Raw genomic sequence first — 21,736 nt, forward strand, 5'->3', positions numbered from 1 at the left:
TTACGTGTGGATATTCACTACAGAATTAAATTTCCTTTTAAAAAGAACACTCCAGCTTCTCAGATAAAATATAGCTTGTGCTGTTATATCCGCAAAATGTGGCTTCAGCAGGCTTCTAAGAATACCATCAAATGTACCTCGCTGTCAGGGGTGGGCTGGAACCCAGCAATGGGTAATGGTCATACACTCTCTCTGATGGTCGGTTGAAGGTGACGTTTTGCCAATTCACCGAGAAACCGCCTGTTTTCTTCTTCAACCTATCCAACGAAAATCTGCACCCGTCACGGTACATTGTCACCCCAGTAACAAACAATCTGCTGGAGCAACTGAGCGGGTCGTACAACATCTGTGCTGGGAGAGGAACTATCGACCCTGCATCAGTCCAAGCCCATCATGATGACGAGTTCTTTTCCGTCGCCTCCGCCTCCTTGCCTCTTTTTAGGGCAAAGCATCCTCAACCCCTCTGATGTCCCCTTCTCTTCTCCAACATTCTCCTGTTGTTTATTATATTTCAAATCGCCAGATTCCAGCATCTGCAGTCTCTTGTATCTCCACTGTCACCCGAGCTTTCCTCAGTGTTTCAGTTCCAAACCTGCCTGAATCATAAATCCGCCCAGTGCGTTTGCATTAAAAAAAAACTGCAGAGAAATAATCGGTGTACATTAATCCTAATCTGCAACTATCTCTGTCCTGCAGGTTTAACTTCCGGATATTCCGCTTCGTACAGGCGATGATATTTGCGATTGAAGAGATTAACAGGAGTCCGGTTCTCCTGCCAAATATTACACTGGGCTACAGGATTTATGATTCGTGTAATCTGCCTCGCCTCTCAGTGAAAGCGGCTTTCGAACTGATCAACGGACGGGACCCAACATCTCCGCAGCAGTCCTGTCACCCGTCCTCACTGGTCCCTGCCATTGTGGCGGAATCGGGATCTTCGCAGTCCCTGGCGGTAGCGGCGTCAATCGGTCCTTTCAAAGTCCCCATGGTAAGATGTGTCATTTACTACTGGGGTCTTGTTTTCAAAGGCTCGTTCTTCGTGAATTGTCATAGTTAATCTACGGACGTTAAATAATGGTACCTGTCACAATACATATCGCTCTTGTTTATTCCTGCTTGAATACTTCCACGGTTTTCCATGATTATCATTGCTTTATTGATGCCTAGTGATTCAACGGTCGAATGACCGATTTATTATATGGTAATCACCATGTTTACTTACTCATTTCCACACAGGAAGAGGCCATTATGCCTTCGTGCCTCTGCCTGATCCCATCAGACCGATCATATCCGTCCCTTCCCATCCGCTCCAGCCTCATTTTCCCCAATTCCTGCAATCTATTCTCTCTCTCACGTGTCCGTCAACGAGAAGCAGCAGTGACTCGGATTATTCACGCCGTGTTACAATGCTCACTGGGGAACACTTCGAGTGAGAGCTCAAAGATACACCACTGACCCTAGAAACTTCCAGCGATTTGTAGTGTTCGCGTCACAATATTTCCATGCGGGTTTCACAATAATTCATCAGTAATCCACTTTTCTTTGCAGCATTTGATCTTTGGTTTTTTCTCTGCAGGGGTTGCCTCTACCTGCCTGATAGATGGGACTTTGCCTTCCTTTACCAGACAGCCATTTCCCCCATTCTCTCTGCAACTGGATGCTCTAATTTATGGTCTCATAAATGATGAAATCTCATCATTTGCTGGGGGAGGGGGCATGGTCTTAACCTTTTGCCGTGACTCTGTTTGTTTTATGATCAGTTCTCCTGCACTTAAACTACATCTCAAATTCTATCAGTTCATTGCTCCTCCAGCTATCAATGCTTTACAATCTAAATACTCACCTAACGTAATTATTGTTCTGCTCTCCGAACGTGTCATTTAATCCACTTTCAGCATTGACCTAGTTTCCCATCATCCCGGTGGATTTTAAATTATATTACAAACCAGATTAGAAACTTTCCAATTCTTTTTTCTGATGCTTAGAGATTCTTTCTCCATGTGCATAAACTGTTTGGAGCGAGAAGGCTATCGGGATGGTGGCCAACATTTATCTGTCAATCCACTTTACTAAAAAATAATCTGACGTTACGTAAGTACTGTCCGTGGGAGCCTGATACTCACGCCCCCTACATATAGAACAGGGGCTACATTTCAATTGGCCATGACGAACTTCAGGGTGCCTTGAAACAGCGATTGGCATGAGAAGTAGGGGTGGGCCACGTGGCTGCTCGTCCCCGCTCCGCCAGTCAGTATCATGGTGAATTTCACCCTTGGCTTCCTTGCAGACCAAAGCTCCATCCACAGTAGGCACTCAGTAAGTCAGTCTCCACAACTCTCTGGAGTGCAGGGTTTCAATGTTCACAAGATCACAAGACAAAGGAGCAGAAGTAGTCCATTAGGCCCATCGAGTCTGCTCCGCCACTTCACCATGAGCAAAACTACTCTCCCACCTCGCCCCAATTCCCGGCCTTTTCCCCATATCCCTTGATACCCTGACTAATTAGATACCCATCAATCTCCGCCTTAAACACTCCCAATAATGGGGCATCCGAAGCTGTACGTGGCAAAAAATTCCATAAATCCACGACCCTCTGGCTAAAGAAATTTCTCCGCATTTCTGTTCTACATGGGTACCCTCTAATCCTAAAACGGTGCCCTGTTGTCCTGGACTCAACCACCATGGAAAACAACTTAGCCACATCTACCCTGTCCGGTCCTTTCAACATTCTAAATGGTTCTATGAGGTCCCCTCTCATTCTTCTGTACTCCAATGAATACAGTCCAAGAGCCGACAGTCGCTCATCATATGTAAGCCCTTTCAATCCGGGAATCATCTTCGTAAATCTACTCCAACATCAGTACATCCTGTCTAAGATAAGGGGCCCAAAACTGGACACAGTACTCCAAATGAGGTCTAACCAGTGCCCCATAGAGCCTCATCAACACATCCTTACTTTCATACGCTATTCCTCTTGAAATGAATGCAAACATAGCATTCGCTTTCTTTACCGCCGACACAACCTGGAGGTTAAACTTCAGGGTATCCTGCACGAGGACCCCAAGTCCCTTTGCACTTCCGAATTTTGAATTTTCTCCCCATCTAGATAATAATCTGCCCGTTTATTTCTTCTTTCAAAGTGTAATACCACACATTTCTCAACATCGTATCTCATCTGCCATTTCTTTGCCCGTTCTCCTAAACTGTCCAAGTATTCTGCAACCTTTCTGTTTCTTCAATATTTCCTGCTCTTCCACCTGTCTTGGTGTCATCTGCAAGCTTAGCCACAAAACCAATCATTCGATAATCTAAATCATCGATATACAGTGTAAAAAGGAGCGGCCCCAACACTTACCCCTGCGGAACACCACTAGTAACCGGCGGCCAACCAGAAAAGGATCCCTTTATTCCCACCCTTTTCTTTCTGCCTATCAGACAATGCTCTGCCCATTCTAATATCTTTCCTGTAATTCCATGGGCACTCATCTTATTGAGCAGTCTCTTGTGCGGCACCTTATTGAAGGCCTTTTGAAAATCCAAAATACACGACACCCACTGCTTCTCCCTTGTGCATCCTACTTGAGATTACCTCAAAAAATACCAGTAGGTTGGTCAGGCAGTATCTTCCCTTAAGGAAACCATGCTGACTTGGACGTATCTTGTCATGCACCTCTAAGTATTCCATAACCTCGTCCTTGAGGATTGACTCCAATAACTTTCCAACCACCGATGTCAGACTAATAGGCCTGTAATTTCCCTTTTGCTGCCTCCCTCCTTTCTTAAACAGCGGAACTACATTTGCACCTTCCAGTCCTCCGGAACCATGCCAGAGTCTATTGATTCCTGGAAAAACATCTCCAATGCCTCCACAATCTCTAAAGCCGCCACCTTCAGGACCCAAGGGTGCACTTCATCTGGTCCGGGAGACTTACCTGCCCTTAGTCCATTCAGCCACCCGGGCACCTCCTCTCTAGTAATCTTGACTGTACTCAATTCTATTCCCTGAGACCCCTGACTATCAGGTATTCTGCTGATGTCTTCCACAGCGAAGAATGATACAAAATACTCATTTAGTTCCTCTGCCATTATAATTTCTCCAGTATCGTTTTCAATCTACCCGTGTCTCTCTTTTACTCTTCATATATGTAAAAAAAACTCAGTATGCTTTTGTATGTTATTTGCCAATTTCCTTTCATAATTCATCTTTTCCTTCCTAATGACTTTCTTAATTTCTTTCTGTAAGTTTTTAAAAGCTTCCCAGTCTTCTATTGTCCCACTAATGTTTGCCTCCTTGTATGCCCTCCCTTTTGCTTTTGTTAGCCTTCGCCTCTCTCTTTCAGCACATTTGTGCCATTTTTCCATTCATAATTTTCTTCTTTCTTGGAAAATACCTATCCTGCACTTTCTTTGTTTCTTGTAGAAATTTCATCCATTTCTGCTCTGCCGTCCCTCCATTTAGCTTAATTTTCCAATCAATTTGGGCCAGTTCCTCTTTTATGCCACTGTAATTTCATTTGTTCCACTGAAATATTGACACTCCTGATATCAGCTTCTCCTTTTCAAATTTGAAACTGAACTCAATCATCTCATGATCATTACTTCGTAAGAGTTCCTTTACCTTTAGTTTCCTAATCACCTCAAGTTCATTACACAGCACCCAATCCAAAACAGCCGATCAACAAGATGCTCCAAAAAGCCATCCCGTAGTCATTCCACAAATCCTCTCTCCTGAGATCCAGTACCTTCCTAACTTTCCCAATTCGCCTTTATGTTAAAATACCCCATAATATTTCGTGATCTCCATGGGAAGAAATTCCATCCCTCCTCTGCCTTATTCTGAAACTATGCCCCCTAATTCTGGATTCCCCAACTTTCTTGTTAAGACTCCTGGAGAGTTTGTGCATTTGAGAGAGATCATACTGATTTTTTCCGAACACCATTGATTGGATGCCCAAACAGCCCAATCCTTCCTCAAGAGTCCACTTCTTCATCCTAGAAAGTCTCCAGTGAAAGTATGACCCTCCTTCAATCGGAAAACAGAACTGTGCAGCACTCCAGCGATACTGGCATTCGCCCGGCCTTCTTCCTCCGAGGCCGAACTAATTTCGCTGTTTTTCTGTTTCCATTGTGGTTGCTGCCCAGGTTAGCTATTCCGCCACGTGTACCTGTCTCAGCAACCGGCGAGAGTTCCCTTCGTTTTTTCGAACGATCCCAAGTGATTACTTCCAAGCTAAAGTGCTGGTGCAACTTGTCAAGCGATTTGGATGGACTTGGATTGGAGCGGTCAGGAGCGACGACGATTATGGAAATTTTGGGATGCAGGCCTTCACAGAAACGGTTCAGCAGCTTGGAGTTTGCATCGCCTTCTCCGAGTCTTTCCACAGGACGTATTCGATGGAGAGGTTACTTAATGTTACCCGCGTTATACGGACAGCGTCGACCAAAGTCGTGGTGGCTTTTCTCGCTCAAGGCGACATGGCCATTTTATTGAAAGAAATTGCTCGACAGAACATTTCTGGCATCCAGTGGGTGGGCAGTGAGGCATGGATAGGCACTCCGCTTTTGTCCCCAGAAGAGAACAAAAGGTTTGTTACTGGGGCCATCGGGGTCGCCATACGAAGTGTGTTTATCCCGGGGTTCAAAGACTTCTTAACGAGTCTTCATCCATCTGCCTATCCTGGTAATCTTTTGGTGGAAGAATTTTGGGAAACAACCTTCGGTTGCAGCCTGAAACGGATAAACAACGACACAGGGAGCACAACGTCGGCCATTCAGCCTCCACAATGCACAGGAACGGAGAGCCTAAAGACTGTGTCCAACACCTACACGGAGGCATCTCAGCTGAGGGTGACCAACAAAGTTTATGAGGCTACTTATGCTATAGCCCATGCACTTCACAATATGTTTTCTTGTGAAAGCGGCGAAGGTCCATTTGTCAATCAATCTTGCGCCACTCTTTCAAATTTTCAGCCGTGGCAGGTGGGTAGAACTGGCCAAGTCTTGCAAGTAGTTCGAGAAGAGCTCAATTAAAATTCTTTGTTTCTGCAAAACTTTGGGTGATTGATGTCATGTTCAATCGACTGTGTCTTGTTGTTGTAGGTGTTGCATTACATGCAATCGCTAAATTTCACAACTAATGTCGGGGAAAGGGTAAATTTCGACGAAAACGGGGACTCGGTGGCTACGTACGATATTGTGAACTGGCAGGTGAATAGCGAGGGGAATGCCGCTGTTTTGACAGTTGGACATTATGACGGATCCGCGCCTTCAGATGAACAAATGATGATCAATGAAGGATCTCTTTTTTGGGCTGGTGGTCTCAGAAAGGTGATGTATGAAATCGTGGCTGTAGTTTGAACAGAATCATTTTGAAGCTTAAAAGCTGCCGAAGTGCCAACTTTCTTCCTGCATCAGAGCAACAGGATTGAGTTTCATGATGTAATTGCATAGCAGCAATACTGGCCGTCACGGGGTTACGAAAGCCCGTGTTAGGGCACCACGACCCCTGAACGTAATCCCTCTATATTGTTAAATTGACGTACATAAATAGGTTTGCTCCTACGAAGGGCAGAACTAGATTTTCTCTTCCACTTTTAGTAATTGATCTTTCCTCTCAGTCTTCAGTATGTATGATGCTATTCATTACAACATGGTGCAGGTGTGGTAAACACACCGAGTGTGTATTTCCGCCTTCCCGACAGAGTCTACTTTTGGATGTCTGTAAATTGAGAACACGATCGTTACCAAGGTGGCCTGTATTTAGTCACCTAATTCGGCCGATCCTAACCGGGGGACTGTCCGTATTCCTAAAACTAAACGAACATTAGCAGAGAGAGGGAGGCAACCACATGAGGGTTTGAAGTTCTGTCATAGATGTTGTTCATCATATACGTGAAACACGGAGGATTGTGAGCATATTGCAATTACCAGGACGATATCTGATTCCTCACTGGAACAGATATTGTTAAAAACAATGGTAAAGACTGATATGCATTTTCATTTTCCCCGATTTACTCATGGAAAATCCAAGGCGAGTGTTTTGAAGACTTTTCTGCAGAGCAAGGTGCAGAGAAGATCAGCCAAGTCATGGAAATTCAGAGTCATAGAATAATACTGCACAAAATCAGGCCCTTCGACCCAACTCATCCCCGCCTACTAAGATGCCTAGCTGAGCTAGTCCCATTTGCCCACATTTGGGCCATATCCCACTAAACCTTTCCTATCCATGAAACTGTCCAAGTGTCCAATAAATGTCGTTATAGCTCCTGCCTCAACCACCTCCTCTCGCAGTTTGCTCCATATACCACCACCCTCTGTGGAGAATTTGCCCCTCAGGTCCTATTTAAACGTTTTCCCTCTCAACTTGTAACAACTGCCCTCTAGTTTTTGATTCTCTCCGTGTGATGCTTCTTTGAAAAAGAAGAATTTAACATTTATCGTTCTTTGCAACAGGTCCCTCGGGCAGTTTGTTCCAACAGCTGTTCACCTGGAACAAGAAAAGCAGCTCGCAAGGGTCAGCCCATTTGCTGCTTTGATTGCGTTCCGTGCGCCGAGGGGGCGATCAGTAACACCACAGGTATGGACAAGTAACATCTGCATTGTCCAAATGTTCGCAGGCTTACCGTCCGATTATTAAGTCAATTTTGCGTTTCCTCTTTCAAGATTCCATTGAGTGCATGAGGTGCCCCAGCGATTCCTGGCCCAACGCCCGGCAGGACCGATGCATACAAAAGCACGTTGACTTTCTCTCATTTGCAGAGCTCATGGGAATTGTTCTCACCGCGCTAGCGTTGACCGGAACTTGCTTCACTGCAACTGTAGCTGGTATTTTCTTGCTTCACAAAGACACTCCGGTCGTGAAGGCCAACAATTCGGAGCTCAGCTTGTTTCTTCTCTTCGCACTGGCCCTTTGTTTCCTCTGTTCATTTGCATTCATTGGCGAACCGTCGGCATGGTCCTGTATGTTACGCCACACCATGTTTGGTATTAGTTTTGTCCTCTGCGTTTCCTGTGTTTTGGGGAAGACTCTTGTTGTGGTGATGGCATTTCAGGCCAAACTACCCAGTAACAATGTGGCCAAGTGGTTTGGTCCCCTACAACAACGCCTGACTGTGTTTCTTCTTACACTGCTACAGTGCTTAATATGCACCGTCTGGCTCATCAAATCGCCACCACTTCCTGTCAAAAACATGGCCTATTCCAAAGAAGTGATTCTTCTGGAATGTGACGTGGGGTCCGAAGTAGCATTTTATTGCGTGCTGGGTTACATTGGCTGTCTGTCATTGGTTTGCTTTGCCGTTGCCTTTCTAGCACGGAATTTGCCGGATAATTTCAACGAGGCCAAATACATTACATTTAGCATGCTCATTTTCTGCGCTGTTTGGATATCTTTCATTCCAGCTTATGTCAGTTCTCCCGGAAAATTCACTGTGGCCGTGGAAGTGTTTGCTATTTTGGCTTCCAGCTTTGGCTTACTTCTCTGTATTTTTGCCCCTAAATGTTACATCATATTGTTAAAGCCGGAGAGAAATACAAAGAAACATTTGATGGGTAAAGTGTCCTCATAACAGCTTAAAGTGGCATTGATGAAGGCTACTTTAGATATTAAATCTTACCTGTTTCAGTTATTTTGTTCTCCTTAATCAAATTTAATGCCATAGAAGATCGCTACTAAGGGATATTGATAATGTACTTTGAATGCATTCACGTTGTCACTGTATAATAAATATATTTTAATTTTTTCGCAATGATAAGGCGTCTTCGATTTCTGCATTGATGGATGGATCCACGATTCAAACATTGAGAATGTAATCCATTGCCTGCGAGGGCGATGAAGGTACATTTAACAGCATAGAACATAGAATAGTACAGCACAGTGGAGGCACTTCTGCCGACAATGTTGTGCTGACATTTTATCCTGCTCTAATACTTCAGCCCATCAAACTGACTGCAATTTTGCCCTTTCACATGCCTGTCCTTCCACAAGGTCTTTCTACACTCAACTTGTACACTAAATGCACCAACCTCTGACCTATCACTCTGGTTTCCATCCCCCTGCCAAGCTGGTTTAAACCCTCCCCAACAGCTCTAGCAAACCTTCCCGCAAGAATATTGGTCCGCGTCCAGTTCTGGTGTAACCCATCCCTTTCCTGCAGGTCATACATTCACCAGAAGAGATCCCAATGATCAACAAATCTGAAAGCCTGCCCCCTGCACCAACTCCTCAGCCACACATTCGACTGCTAAATTAACCTATTCTTGCCCTCACTGGCGCATGGCACAGGCAGCAATCCAGAGATTACTACCTTCGAGGTCCTGTTTTTCAGCTTCCTACCTAGCTCCCTATATTCCCTCTTCAGGACCTCATCTCTTTTCCTACCTATGTCATTGGTATCAATACGTACCACGACCTCTGGCATTTCATCCTCCCCCTTTAAAATACTGTGAACCCGATCAAAGACATGCCTTTCCCTGGCATCAGGGAGGCTTTTTCGTGTTCACAGAATTTCCTGCTTGCCTCGCTTACTATGGAATCCCCTATCACTACCGCTCTCCTCTTCTCCCCCCTTGCCTTCTGCACCGCAGAACCAGGCTCAGTGCCAGAGACGTGGTTACTGCGGATTTTCCCTGGTAGGTCCCCACCCCAACAGTATCCAGAGCGGTATACCCTTCATTGAGGGAAATGTCCACAGGGGTACTCTGAGCCAAAGCCTCAAACCCCTACTCTAACAATGGTCCACTCCCAAAATGGCCGCTCGGCGTATACCTACCTTCCCTTTATTTGCTGCTGTTAATCAGGCACTCAACTTGTAACAATTTGCAAATGTGCCTCCTTTAGATTCCTGCAAGGTGAAACTCACAAGAATATGCACAGATACTCACGTCCTTTCAAAGGTCCCTCTCCAAATCTCGCTCCAACTCAATTTATTAGCTATATAATTGTAATGAAAAAATTACAAGGTTGTATAAGACAGCGGGACCAATTGGATCTTTCGTTCAAAGGACAGGCAGGACATGCACCGCGGTAACAACAGACAGCCTCTGTGTTGAATCTCGTCTCTCTCTTAAAAACAACTCTGTTTTGGGTCACAATTCATCAGTTCCTTATGTCATTGTTTAAGGAAACAAAACACCTATATTTTACCAATGTAGATTTTCATTAAAAAAAACACGTCCTTGGACTATTTTCCCCTCTACCCGAAACAGTAACATAATCGCAGATATGGAACCAGTTTCCTCCACGTGCAACCACTGATGTTGTGTTATTCTGGCTGACGAACACAAAGGGGAAGTTGTTGAGGGTAAGCACAAGTTCTGCCAGGCAGAGCAGGGCGTTGGTGGAGGGAAACTGGTTGGGTCTGTGTTCCACAAGGAAGTAGAGAGCCCTGAGGCCTCCCTGATGGGGAATGGGACCGGACGTCCAAGGTGAAAATGTAACGGCAGGGTCCGGGGAATTCAAAGTTGTCGAAGTTGTGGAGAGCATGAGCGGTGTCACGGATGTAGGTGGGAAGGGACTGGAGGGGGATGGACAAGATGGAACCGCGATGTGAGGAAATGAATTCCGTGTGGCTGGGGCTGTCAGAAACAATGGGCTCACTGGGACAGTCTGGTTTGTGAATCTTGGGCAGGAGACAGAAACGGGCAGTGCGTGGTTGGGGAACAGTCAGGTTAGAGGCTGTCCAGTTGGTATGGGATGATCGTTGGTGGGCTCCCAGTCCAGGGGCAGGTAAGAGGAAGTGTCCCAAAGCTGTCATCTGGCCTCCACAAGGTAGATGTCAGTCTGTGAGGTTGATGTCGAGGTTGGGATTGGTACGGAGAGAACGAAGAGCAATATGTTCAAAGCGGGTGAGGTTGGAGTAGGTGAGGGATGAGGGATGAGAGTGAGGAAATTTGAGGGTAGTGTGTCACGACGGATGTATCCGTTACACCAGCCGGACAGGACAGAAAGAGGGATGGTATGGCGGCCTCTGCAGTGGTGGCTGAGAATCACGGTTCCACAATGATGACAATGCGGGGAAGTTGCACGACTTGTTCAGTGACTTGAGCCAGCTCTTTCAGCTTGTTGACAGTTCCCGGTTAATAAGGACACACATTCGCCTGGTGTGGAGTTTATTATGCGGTGCCATGTATTTTAACGCTGAATTGAACTTCAGCTGTCGGTTTCTGGCCAATCACTGTGTGGGGTCAAATATTCGCCCTTTGGTTTTCTTTTCCTAACAATTTGATTGGCTTACCCAGCGTTTGTTCGAATTTCAAGCTTTAGTCCATGTTTTTGGAACAACGATTATGGAATATTAAAAAATAGTTGCCTAGATATTGCATTCAAGTTAAGATAGTTAACGTCATAAAACCAGAAATCATTCACATCGTTTTATAATTTCCTTGCCATTAGCTGTGCTACTTTTCCAGTTATGCTGTGGTCAATTCCATCGTTTTAATTCCTCACAACCAGAAGAAATCCTGATGGGGATCGGGGGAGATGGGAATAATACGTCGATTCAACATCCATTCATTACTGGGGTCAGAGTCACGACCCGAAACATCGACCGTCCCTCTGCCTCCACGGATGCAGTTCGACCCGCTGAGTCCCTCCAGTAGATTGCTTTTTGCTCCAGATTCCAGTATCTGCAGTCTCTTGTGTCCTCATTAAAATCTAACACCGCCACGTTTCCTTCCTTTACATAGCTAAAGGATCGAGACACATTTCCCCCCACCCCTCCATCATTTTTGGGTATTTTGACTTGAAGCCTGCTGCCAGCCCTGTCCTAGAACGGAAAGGTGAAGTAATGGGGAGTGCATGGTTTGCAGAGGTTTTTTAAGTTGGAGGCAGTTACTGGTCTCAATTTTCAGTGTACACCATAAATACTGAACAGCAGGAGGACTTTCAGTTTAAAACGCACGCCGAAACGGTAAATCACAAGGCTTTAGTTGCAGAGTTCGCTTGCGTAATATTGTGCGACGTGATCTGCTGCTGTTTCCATTGGAAACAACATGTTAAGAATTCGGCTGAAGTTCCTTTTACTCAATACCAAATTTTTCTTGGAGTAAGCGAACAGAACATCAGGATGCAACATTCGCCTTTTATAGTGTTAGAATACCCGGTTCTAGATATAAACAGGCGCTTTACCAAGGTTACCCGTGACCGGCCGTTGAACACAAAGCGATTGTTTAATTTATCTGACATTTCCCCGAGATAATTTCTCCCTTCTCCGTCTGTCAGGAACCCACGGTGACTGTTGCCTCTCCTTTCCTTTCATTATTTGAAGATAATTTTTTACAGTCTGCTTTTGCGTATCTTGCTAGATTTATCTGGTATTTATTTCCCTGTCAGTTTCCTGATCCTAATCTGTGGAATTCTGAACTTCTCTGACTTTTCGACTTGTACGCCTTTTTTTCTTGCATCTACATTTTTTTAAACTTCCCTCGCTAACCACATGTGGACCACATTTCCTGTTGGGATTTTATGCCCGAAGCAGATATATATTTTGGTATTGGTATTGGTTTATTATTGTCACTTGTACCGAGGTACAGTGAAAAGCTTGTCTTACAAACCGATCGTACAGGTCAATTCATTACACAGTGCAGTTACATTGAGTTAGTACAGAGTGCATTGATGTCGTACAGGTAAAAAACAATAACAGTACAGAGTAAAGCGTCACAACTACAGAGAAAGTGCAGTGCAATAAGGTGCAAGGTCACAACAAGGTAGATCGTTGACTTCATAGTCCATCTCATTGTATGAGAGAACCGTTCAAAAGTCTTATCACAGTGGGGTAGAAGCTGTCCTTAAGTCTAGTGGTACGTGCCCTGAGGCTCCTGTATCTCCTACGATGGAGGAGGAGAGAAGAGAGAATGTCCCGGGTGGGTGGGTTCTTTGATTATTCTGGCTGCTTCACCAAGACAACGAGAGGTAACGACAGAGTCCAAGGAGGGGAGGCTGGTTTCCGAGATGCGCTGGGCTGTGTCCACAACTCTCTGCAGTTTCTTGCGCTCCTGAGCAGAGCAGTTGCCGTACCAAGCTGTGATACATCCAGATAGGATGCTTTCTGTGGTGCATCGGTAAAAGTTGGTGAGAGTCAAAGGGGACAAGCCAAATTACTTTAGCCTCCTGAGGATGTAGAGACGCTGGTGAGCTTTCTTGGCCATGGCATCTACGTGATTTGACCAGGATTTTTGTTGTTGGCTGTGTATTAATTCTTCACATATTACCCACTTTTTGTTTATTGACGTGCATTTTAATGTAGTTTCTCCACCTGCCTTAACCAGCGTGCACCTCATTCTTCTGCAGACCCCGGTTGCACGTTGAGCTAAATACCTTCCGATTATTATCTTAAATTCTAACAATTGTCGCCGATCTTTCCCCAAAGCAAGTGCAGAGAGGTGCTGAGAATGCGCTGTCTGTAGACTTCGAGTCATAGAGTTATACAGCAGAGAAACAGGCCCTTCGGCCCAACTCGTGCATGCCGACCAAGTGCTTAACTGATCTAATCCTATTTGCCTCCGACTGACCCATGTCCCTCCGAAACTTTACTATGAACTCTGTCTGCACTTCTCGCTCCCTCAGTGAAGAAGCCAGCAGAATCAAAGACTCCAGCCACCCCGGTCATTCTCTCTTCTCCCCCCTCACATCGGGCAGAAGATACAAAAGTCGAAAACACGAACCACCAGGCTCAAGGACAGCTTCTATTCCGCTGTTATTAAGACTATTGAACGGTTCCTAGCATAAGATATACTCTTGACCTCACAATCTAACTCATCATGGCTGTACACCCTATTGTCTGCCTGCTTTGTTTTCCCTTATGGGACCTCAATGCACTGTTCTAATGAAATGAAATGATCTGTATGGATGGCACTCTAAACGAAGTTTTTCACTGTACCTCGGTACATGTGACAATACAGTTTACTTCTGTAATTTGTCAATTCGCCTGTCAAAATGTCATTGAAACATTTTAATTGAACCCACCTCCACCACTCCTCTGGTCGCTCGTTCCATATACTCACCCTCCTCTGTGTAAAATTCTTGCTTCTCGGGTCCACTTTAACTCTTTCCCCTCTCATCTGAAACCGATTCCCTCTAGTCTGAGACTCCCCTGCCCTGGGACAACTTTGACCATCTGCCTTGTCAATGCCTCTCGTGGTTTTACATACCGCCAAGAAGCTTTCCTTACATAAAATAAAACTCCTTTTTGCCTATCAAAACTGATCCCATTTGCCTGCATTGGGACCGTATCCTTCCATCTTTTGCTAATTTATGTGTCTGTCCAAATGCCTCTTAAACATAGTGATTGAATATGATTCCACCGCCACCTCTGGCAGTGAGTTCCAGATATCAACCGCGTTCTATGTAAATCATTTATCATAACTTCTTGAGCTGGGAGTGATGATTCATCATAATATCCGAGTGATTACATCATGGATTCAGCTGCCAGTTTACCATATAGGACATCAACGCCGACTCCACGGTTTCATTGAAGTTCACTATCCCTCCAATGTTACTTCTGAAATGTATTCATTCATGTAACGCAAACGCTTCGGAATGAAATGAGGAAATAAATGTTGATGAATTTTATTCCTTCCATAACATTACCTGATCAATGATGCAATATCCCTAAGTATGCATTTAATCTCTGAAACACCAAATCCAATTTTAAACGCAATATTTCTTGAACTGCTCGCTCTGACTCAAACTTTGAAATACATGTGCAAGTTTCAACGGCAAATTACTATTTCATACACTTTCGTGATCTCATATCGTACAAGAGAGAAGATGCTACATAAATTCATTTTTTGCACACAGTATCTGTCCCTCTGGAACTCCTCTATATAGGCATTAGTTAATACAGCTCGTCTCTTTTTCCCGTGTACTCATTAATATGGAGAGCCGGTGATAAATGTTCTGTGCCTTGTTCACTTTTTGTCAGAGCGCAATCAAACTTCTTTCCCAAATAAAAATCTACTAAAATTAATACACAGTTATTTAACCCAAACCAGAAACCTCTTCAGAATTTAAAATAACTTGCTCGCTGTTGTCATCACTGCGATTGGTGGCGGATGGTGACGTTTTGGAAAGGTTGTTAAATGAAGGCATTCTCAGTTCAGAATCGTTACGCCACTGGTGGAAATGATTCAGCCTCATGGTTACCCTCGTCAGTGCAATCCGGTTGTCCCATTATCCGGCTGGGTTTTTATGTCTTCAAGTACCTAACCAATCTTTTTTGGAAGCCATAATTGATGAGCATTCACTATCCAGTGGGGTGTAAAATATTTAAGGGAAGAAGTCGAGCTGGTGGATGGAGCCAACTGGATTATTCCTACAAAAATAGGCACTGATCTGAGCAGTTTCTTTGTGTGACTGTTTACATGAGTCACCAAGGTCTTTCCAAAGGATGTCCGGCAGTGATCCCCTCCTAACTATCCGTAGATCCTTCATTAATGACCTTCCTTCAGTGATGAGGCCAGGAGTGAGAAGGTTTACTGATGAAAGCCTAATATTTGCAGCTCCTCGGGCAATGAGGAAATCCATGATCGAATGCAGAAAGACTCAGAGAAAATTCAGGAATGGCCTGATAAGTGACAAGTAACATTTGCAACTTGCAAGTAGCGGACAATAACCACCTCAACCAACAGACAGCCTGAACCACTGACCATTGATATACAATTGGATTACCATTGCTGTGTACCACACCTTGGGTCATCGTTAGTCAGATTCTTAAGTGGACCAGTGGCTACAAGACCAGGACAGAGGCTGGTTACTTGCAGTCAGTGACACACTTCCATTCCCAAAAAGCCTTTCCACTTTGTACAGGGCACAACCGAGGAGTCTCACACAATCCTGTCCACTGCCAGGATGAGCCCAGCTTCAACAACACTGAAGATAATTGTCATCCAGATCAAAGCAGGCAATTGATTATCCTCGTAATCATAGTCCTAAACATTCAACTTCCTCTACTACTTGTGCACTGTGGAAGCAGGTTCTAACATTTATAAATAGCATTGAAGATACGTGCCAATACTCCTCTGAAAACACTTTCAAAATCCACACCTTCTCCAACCAAGAATGGAAATAGTAACAGGTGCACGTGAAAACCACCACTTGCAGGTTTCCTTCCAAGTCACCACCTTTGCACCTTGGAACTATATCAAGTGATATTCATTGTTGGGTCCAATCCTGAAACTTCCTGCCAACAGCACAGTGGGTGCCTTCACCATATGGACTGCAGTGGTTCAAGAATGGCAGCACCTCTGCCTTCTTGGGGGACGTCAGTGTTTGGCAATAAATTTGATCCTTACCAATGATGCCCACGGTCCATAATTGAACCCATGGAACTTGTGCCAGACCAGTTTATAAGAAAGCTTTACTGTAACTTCTTTTCCTATTCTATTCCTAGTGTATTTCACGACCTCTGTGCATGTCTGTCAAATCGAAACAAAACCACTGATCCTGTCTGGTTTACACAACGTCCTTCTCAAGCCGTTTTCCGCTTCCAAAGATTTGTACACAAATGCCCCAAACTTCTTTGTCTGTTCATCACTTTAGAATTGAACCCAAAGAATCATATTTTCTTGCTTCATTTACCCTGTCAAATCGTTAAATTTAACATGCCACGTTTCTGTCCAATGCTCCTTCCTGCCTCCCATAATTTATTGGGGTCTTTCGCTTTCCTCTTTAGTGTTTACAACACTTCCAAGTTTTGAGCTTTGCTCATGTCCAGACTGTGATGCTACCACCAAATCCTGGGGAACGGCACTCTGTGCATTGCTGAATTCACTACTACTGTCTGAATCCTGATATCAATTCACTTTTTATCCCACAACTTTCAATTTGCTGAGCAAAGGCTCATCATGTGAATTAATTCCTTCAAATATCCCAATCTCTGTATTTTAGTGAAGAGCGACGTTCGCGCTGGATTGTTGAACACAGAAGCTAGATTATAATCCTTTGGACATGGTATTTCAAATTTAAAGATCCTAAACCTCCTACTACATTCCAATGGTTTTCCCAAACTATAACATGTTGAAATTTAGAGAAAAATAGGAGTGGTACTGTTGATCCTTCGGTTAAATTTGAAGAAATTTGGAGCCCATTCATCCAGCATTTTCATATAATGTAAATTGACCTTTTCCGAATCCTTTTCAATAACTTTCTATTCGAATATAGAAGAGCAGAGTTAATGACATAATAATGCTTTTAACTGAAGAAATACGACAGCCCAGCTTTTGTTTAGTTTTTGGGTAGTTTTTGTTTATTATTACTATTTTTTTGTTTTGTTTTGTTACCTTTTTTATTTTTTTTCATATAATCAAATCTCGTTTTAAATCTTTCTCGTGTTTAATTATCAAGAGATTGGGCGGTTCAGATTATATATCTTACTCTCTGTGTATATGTCAACTGTTATTAATGTAATCCCGATCTCTTTGTATCATGTGTATAATTACTACTGTTAAGTTTATTCATTTGAAATTTAATGAAAAGATTGAAAAGCTTATTTCAAATTTAATATGTTACTGTGGAATACGACCCTCGCTTACAAATGTTGTCAAATTAAAGTTGGACTCCAAGGAGAAGCGGATCAGATGTGATTCATGTGTCCAATCCGGCTGCACGTATTGCCTCAAACTCCAGTTGGAACTCTATCCGGGTGCAGCACAGAGCACAGTTGCACTTTAAAGACAAAATCCGATCTGGTCCGGTGCCTACTTTGGGGTAAAAATAATCATCCGTCCCCTATTAACCCCCTCCCATGGATACCCGGCTATGTACTGTTCGGGGAATTTTCAGCGGAATGCTGGATGAACTCGGTAGTCAGGCGGAATCTGTGGTCAGGGAAACGGACAGTCGACGTTTCGGACTAAAGGATAGAGGGGAGATAGCCGGTATAAAGAGGTGGATGGAAGGAGTGGAGCAAGAGTTGCTAGGAGATAAGTGGATCCAGTTGAATGGGGTGAGAGGGAGGTGCAGGAGGGAGGAGTGGATATAGTGACAGAGACTGGTAGATGACAGGTGGAGGCAACAGAGGGCTGCAGGTGATGGGAGTTTTGATTTCTGTGATGCATGATACGTAACAGCTCTGTGGGAAAGTTTTATTCCTTGTCTATAATTTCCGCATTTCATCACGCACGAATTACATAATTAAAGTGGATCACTTCACAAAGTCTCTCAACTGAAGCACTGTCCGGTGCACTTCTGTGGAACAGAGATTACACTTGGTAATGTCATTCTGCGGTTTTAACGGACTCAACAATTGATTTGCTCCTTTGAGCAAAGGCCATTGCTTTTCAACACAAAATGTTGTCACCCGTGGGAGGAGGGGAACAAGTAACACAAGAGACGGAGTTGTTATGATCCCAATGAACACCAGCCTTTATTTGTAACTTATTGGTGACGTTCTTTTTCCATGAATATCAATACGGCCGGATTCATGTGTTTTCCTGTTTGCGAACGTGACACGAACTGGTCCGGTACCTACTAAGGCTAAAAGAAATATCTTCAGTCCCGCAGATACTTGGCTCTGCACAGTTTATGGTTTCTAATTGTGTTTCTTTGTCTATGTCACAAATTGGATTAAAGTGTCATTTTATTCCCTGCGGTGCGTTACTTCTTTAATCAGGGGAGAAGATACTGCTCGCCCAAGCATGACATCCAATATAAAACTCCATGGCACGCTGTCGGAAAGAATCAGAGCGAACGCAAATATGTGCTGCGTATGGCTTTGGGGGTTATTGTTACCTGTTGCAGTGTCAACTGGCAGCCTGATGTGTAAACGCAGGGAAATGTTTGATTTGTTCAGTTTATCGAAGGGGGGAGACATCGACATCGGCGGGATATTTGTTCTGCACTCCCTTGTAGAGAAATCGGAACTTTCATTTGAAACCAGACCGGGAGCTGTGAAATGTAAGAGGTCAGTTTAGTGAACCGAGTGATGGGTTTATCACTTACTCTGTAACCTGAAACTAATTTTGTTGTCTGTCTTTTCCTGTTCTGTTGAAGGGTCTTTGGTCTGAAACGTTAACCCTGATTGCCTTTTCAGAGACGCTGCCTGACCTGCTGAGTGTTTCCAGCTTTTTTCTGCTTTTGATATTGAGCTTGTTAGTTGGAGACGGCAGGTCGTGATATTGGGTGCGAGAGAATCATTTTCACTGACTGGGTCTGTACCTGTTCCTCGCTCAAAAGCACATCGGTAACATTGCAGTCTGGTACTTCATGACGCGCCGAGGTTAATGTGTGCATGAATCGGTTGTCATTGAGTCAACTCGGTTGTCTCAGCTGCAGATTCTCTCGTTCCTGTCACCAAAGCTTCTGTATGCCTGCTAGTATTTGTCTTTATTGTGAGATAAATAAAATGAAAGCTAAGCTAGTTGTGCTTGAAATCTACCTTCTTTATTTCAGAGTAATCCACGACAGAGATACTACAGACAGTAATGTGTTGAAAACTATCCTACAAACAACGTTTTCTCTGAGAAATCGCGTAATTACATTGCTGATTCGTGACATGTTCCCAATTAAAAATAACCGAAACGATCAGTGATAACAACTTAATATTTGGCATTAAAAGACAAAACATACTCACCATTCTGACAGGAAGAGATGATTAATCACCAATGATAATAGTTTCAGCAGGATCGGCGCAGATCTGAGACTTTCTTTTGCACAAATGAATTACACCAAACTATTGGGGAGTTCCTGCTTTGATGCTGGAATCCGAACAAAGAGTTGGAGCTTCCCATCACCATAACTGAAAGGTTTCTGGATAGATTTCGCAACATTTGCTGTCTTAGTGACATCGAAATATGCTGAACCACTCCTCGCTGTTGTCTTATAGAGTTGATACACGTGTCAGAAAGTCTATTTTAAATTATACTAACTTTTACTTAGTGTAACTTCAGATTTGCAAAACACGTTTTGAATCCAACTAACTGGAGCAAGGTATGTTTTTTTTTAATTGCGGGAGCACGGTCACCACAACGGCAGCAGCGCACACACGCCGAATGAAGGGGCTCCACTCCAAACGTCCATTGTCCACATCCTCCCACAGACGCTGCCTGACGCACTGAGTACATCCAGCAGCTCATTTTTTGCACCAGAGTGCTACTGTCTTTGGACAATGTGGCAAAGCGAATAAAAGTCCCATTACATTCTAAAACAAGCAATAACTTTCCGGAAATGCTGGCAATCTGAAGTAAAAGAACAACCGCTCCAAACTGGTAACTTAAAACTAATTTGTTTCCTACTTTCCCCAGTTCTGGTGGAGGTTGTTCGACCTGAAGCGTGAACTCTGTTTCTCTTCCAACAAATAATGAATGCGCTTAACGTTGGGAATTCGAGCCAAGTATATATTTAATATATTTTCTTACGTTTTTGTTCATAAGAACACAGCACAGGAACATGCACCGGCCCACGAGTTTGTTCCAAATTAATTATACTGGTAATTGAATGCTCAACTAAACTAATCCCTTCTGCCTACACAATGTCCATATCCCTCGATTATCTGCACATTCTTGTGCCTATTTGAGAGCCTCTTAAATGCCTCAATCATATTTGCCTCCACACTACTCCTGGCGGGGCATTCTCGTCACCCACCGCTCTCGGCGTAAAAATCTGTTCTTAAGTCAACAGCAACGAGCGATTCAGCATAGAATTTCACCAGATGTAAATGTGTTGTCACAGAGAAGTTTGCCTTTGCTGTTCTGAAACGGGACTCCCCGATAGAGTAGGGAGTTGTTCTGCTTTCTCGCCACTCTTCCGCCAGTATCGCTGTTCCCTTTAATTCGATTCAGAATCCGAGGTCGACCGTGAAATCCATGTTGCTGGCGGAAAAAAAGCTTTGTCTGTGGTTTACTTTCAAAATATTGCCAAGGTATGGTAAAATCTGCTGGAAATCTTCAGGCGGGAAAATGCAGTTGGCCCTATGGATACAATCAGCCACAGTTTCATTGAATGCGCTACAAATCATATTGTCTTGACTGCTGTTCCGATTTGTCATGTTGTGTGAATATTATCTGCAGAATTAAATTTTCTTTTAAAAAGAGCACTCCAGCTTCTCAGATAAAATATGGCCTGGGCTGTTATAGACGCAAAATGTGGCTTCAGCAGGCTTCTAAGAATACCATCAAAAATACCTCGCTGTCAGGGGTGGGGCTGGAACCAGCATTAGGTAGTGGTCATATAGACTCTCTGATGGTTGGCCGAAGGTGTCGTTTTGCCAATTCACCGAGAAAGCGCCTGGTCTCTTCTCCAACTTATCCAACGAAAGTCTGCACCCCTCACGGTACGTTGTCACCCCAGTAACAGATAATCTGCAGGAGGAGCTGAGTGGATTTGACAACACCTGTGCTTGTAGAGGAATTGTCAACCCTGCATCGGTCCTCAGCAGCGGACTTACGCTTGTCACTCTCCGCCCGCACCTCAGCGAGTTCTAAGCCTGTCATGATAACGAGCTCTTCTTCCGTCGCCTCCGCCTCCTTGCCTATATTTCTGGCAAAGCATCCTCAACCCCTCTGATGGCCCTTTCTTGTCTCCAACACTCTCCTATTGTTTATTATCTTTTAAAATGCGTCAGATTCCAGCATCTGCGGTCTCTTGTGTCTCCACTGTGACCCGAGATTTCCCCACTGTTTCAGTTCCAAACCTACCTGAATCATAAATCCGCCCAGTGCGTTTGCTTTAAAAAAAAACACTGCAGAGAAATAATCGGTGTGTATTAGTCCTAATCTGCAACTACCTCTGTCCTGCAGGTTG

At 44.1% G+C, this 21,736-nt stretch overlaps 1 protein-coding gene across 1 annotated transcript; it reads left to right on the forward strand.

The window, feature by feature from the left end:
• The first annotated feature begins 703 nt into the window (after positions 1–703).
• Positions 704–8,567, forward strand: LOC127571165 (extracellular calcium-sensing receptor-like). The gene is made up of 5 exons (XM_052017268.1): positions 704–988; positions 5,143–5,979; positions 6,100–6,327; positions 7,453–7,576; positions 7,663–8,567. The coding sequence occupies exons 1-5, from the start codon at positions 731–733 to the stop codon at positions 8,565–8,567; spliced, it is 2,352 nt and encodes a 783-aa protein (XP_051873228.1). The 5' UTR covers positions 704–730.
• The last annotated feature ends 13,169 nt before the right edge of the window (positions 8,568–21,736 follow it).

Source organism: Pristis pectinata, chromosome 6 (genome assembly GCF_009764475.1).
Source record: "Pristis pectinata isolate sPriPec2 chromosome 6, sPriPec2.1.pri, whole genome shotgun sequence".
NCBI lineage: Eukaryota > Metazoa > Chordata > Chondrichthyes > Rhinopristiformes > Pristidae > Pristis > Pristis pectinata.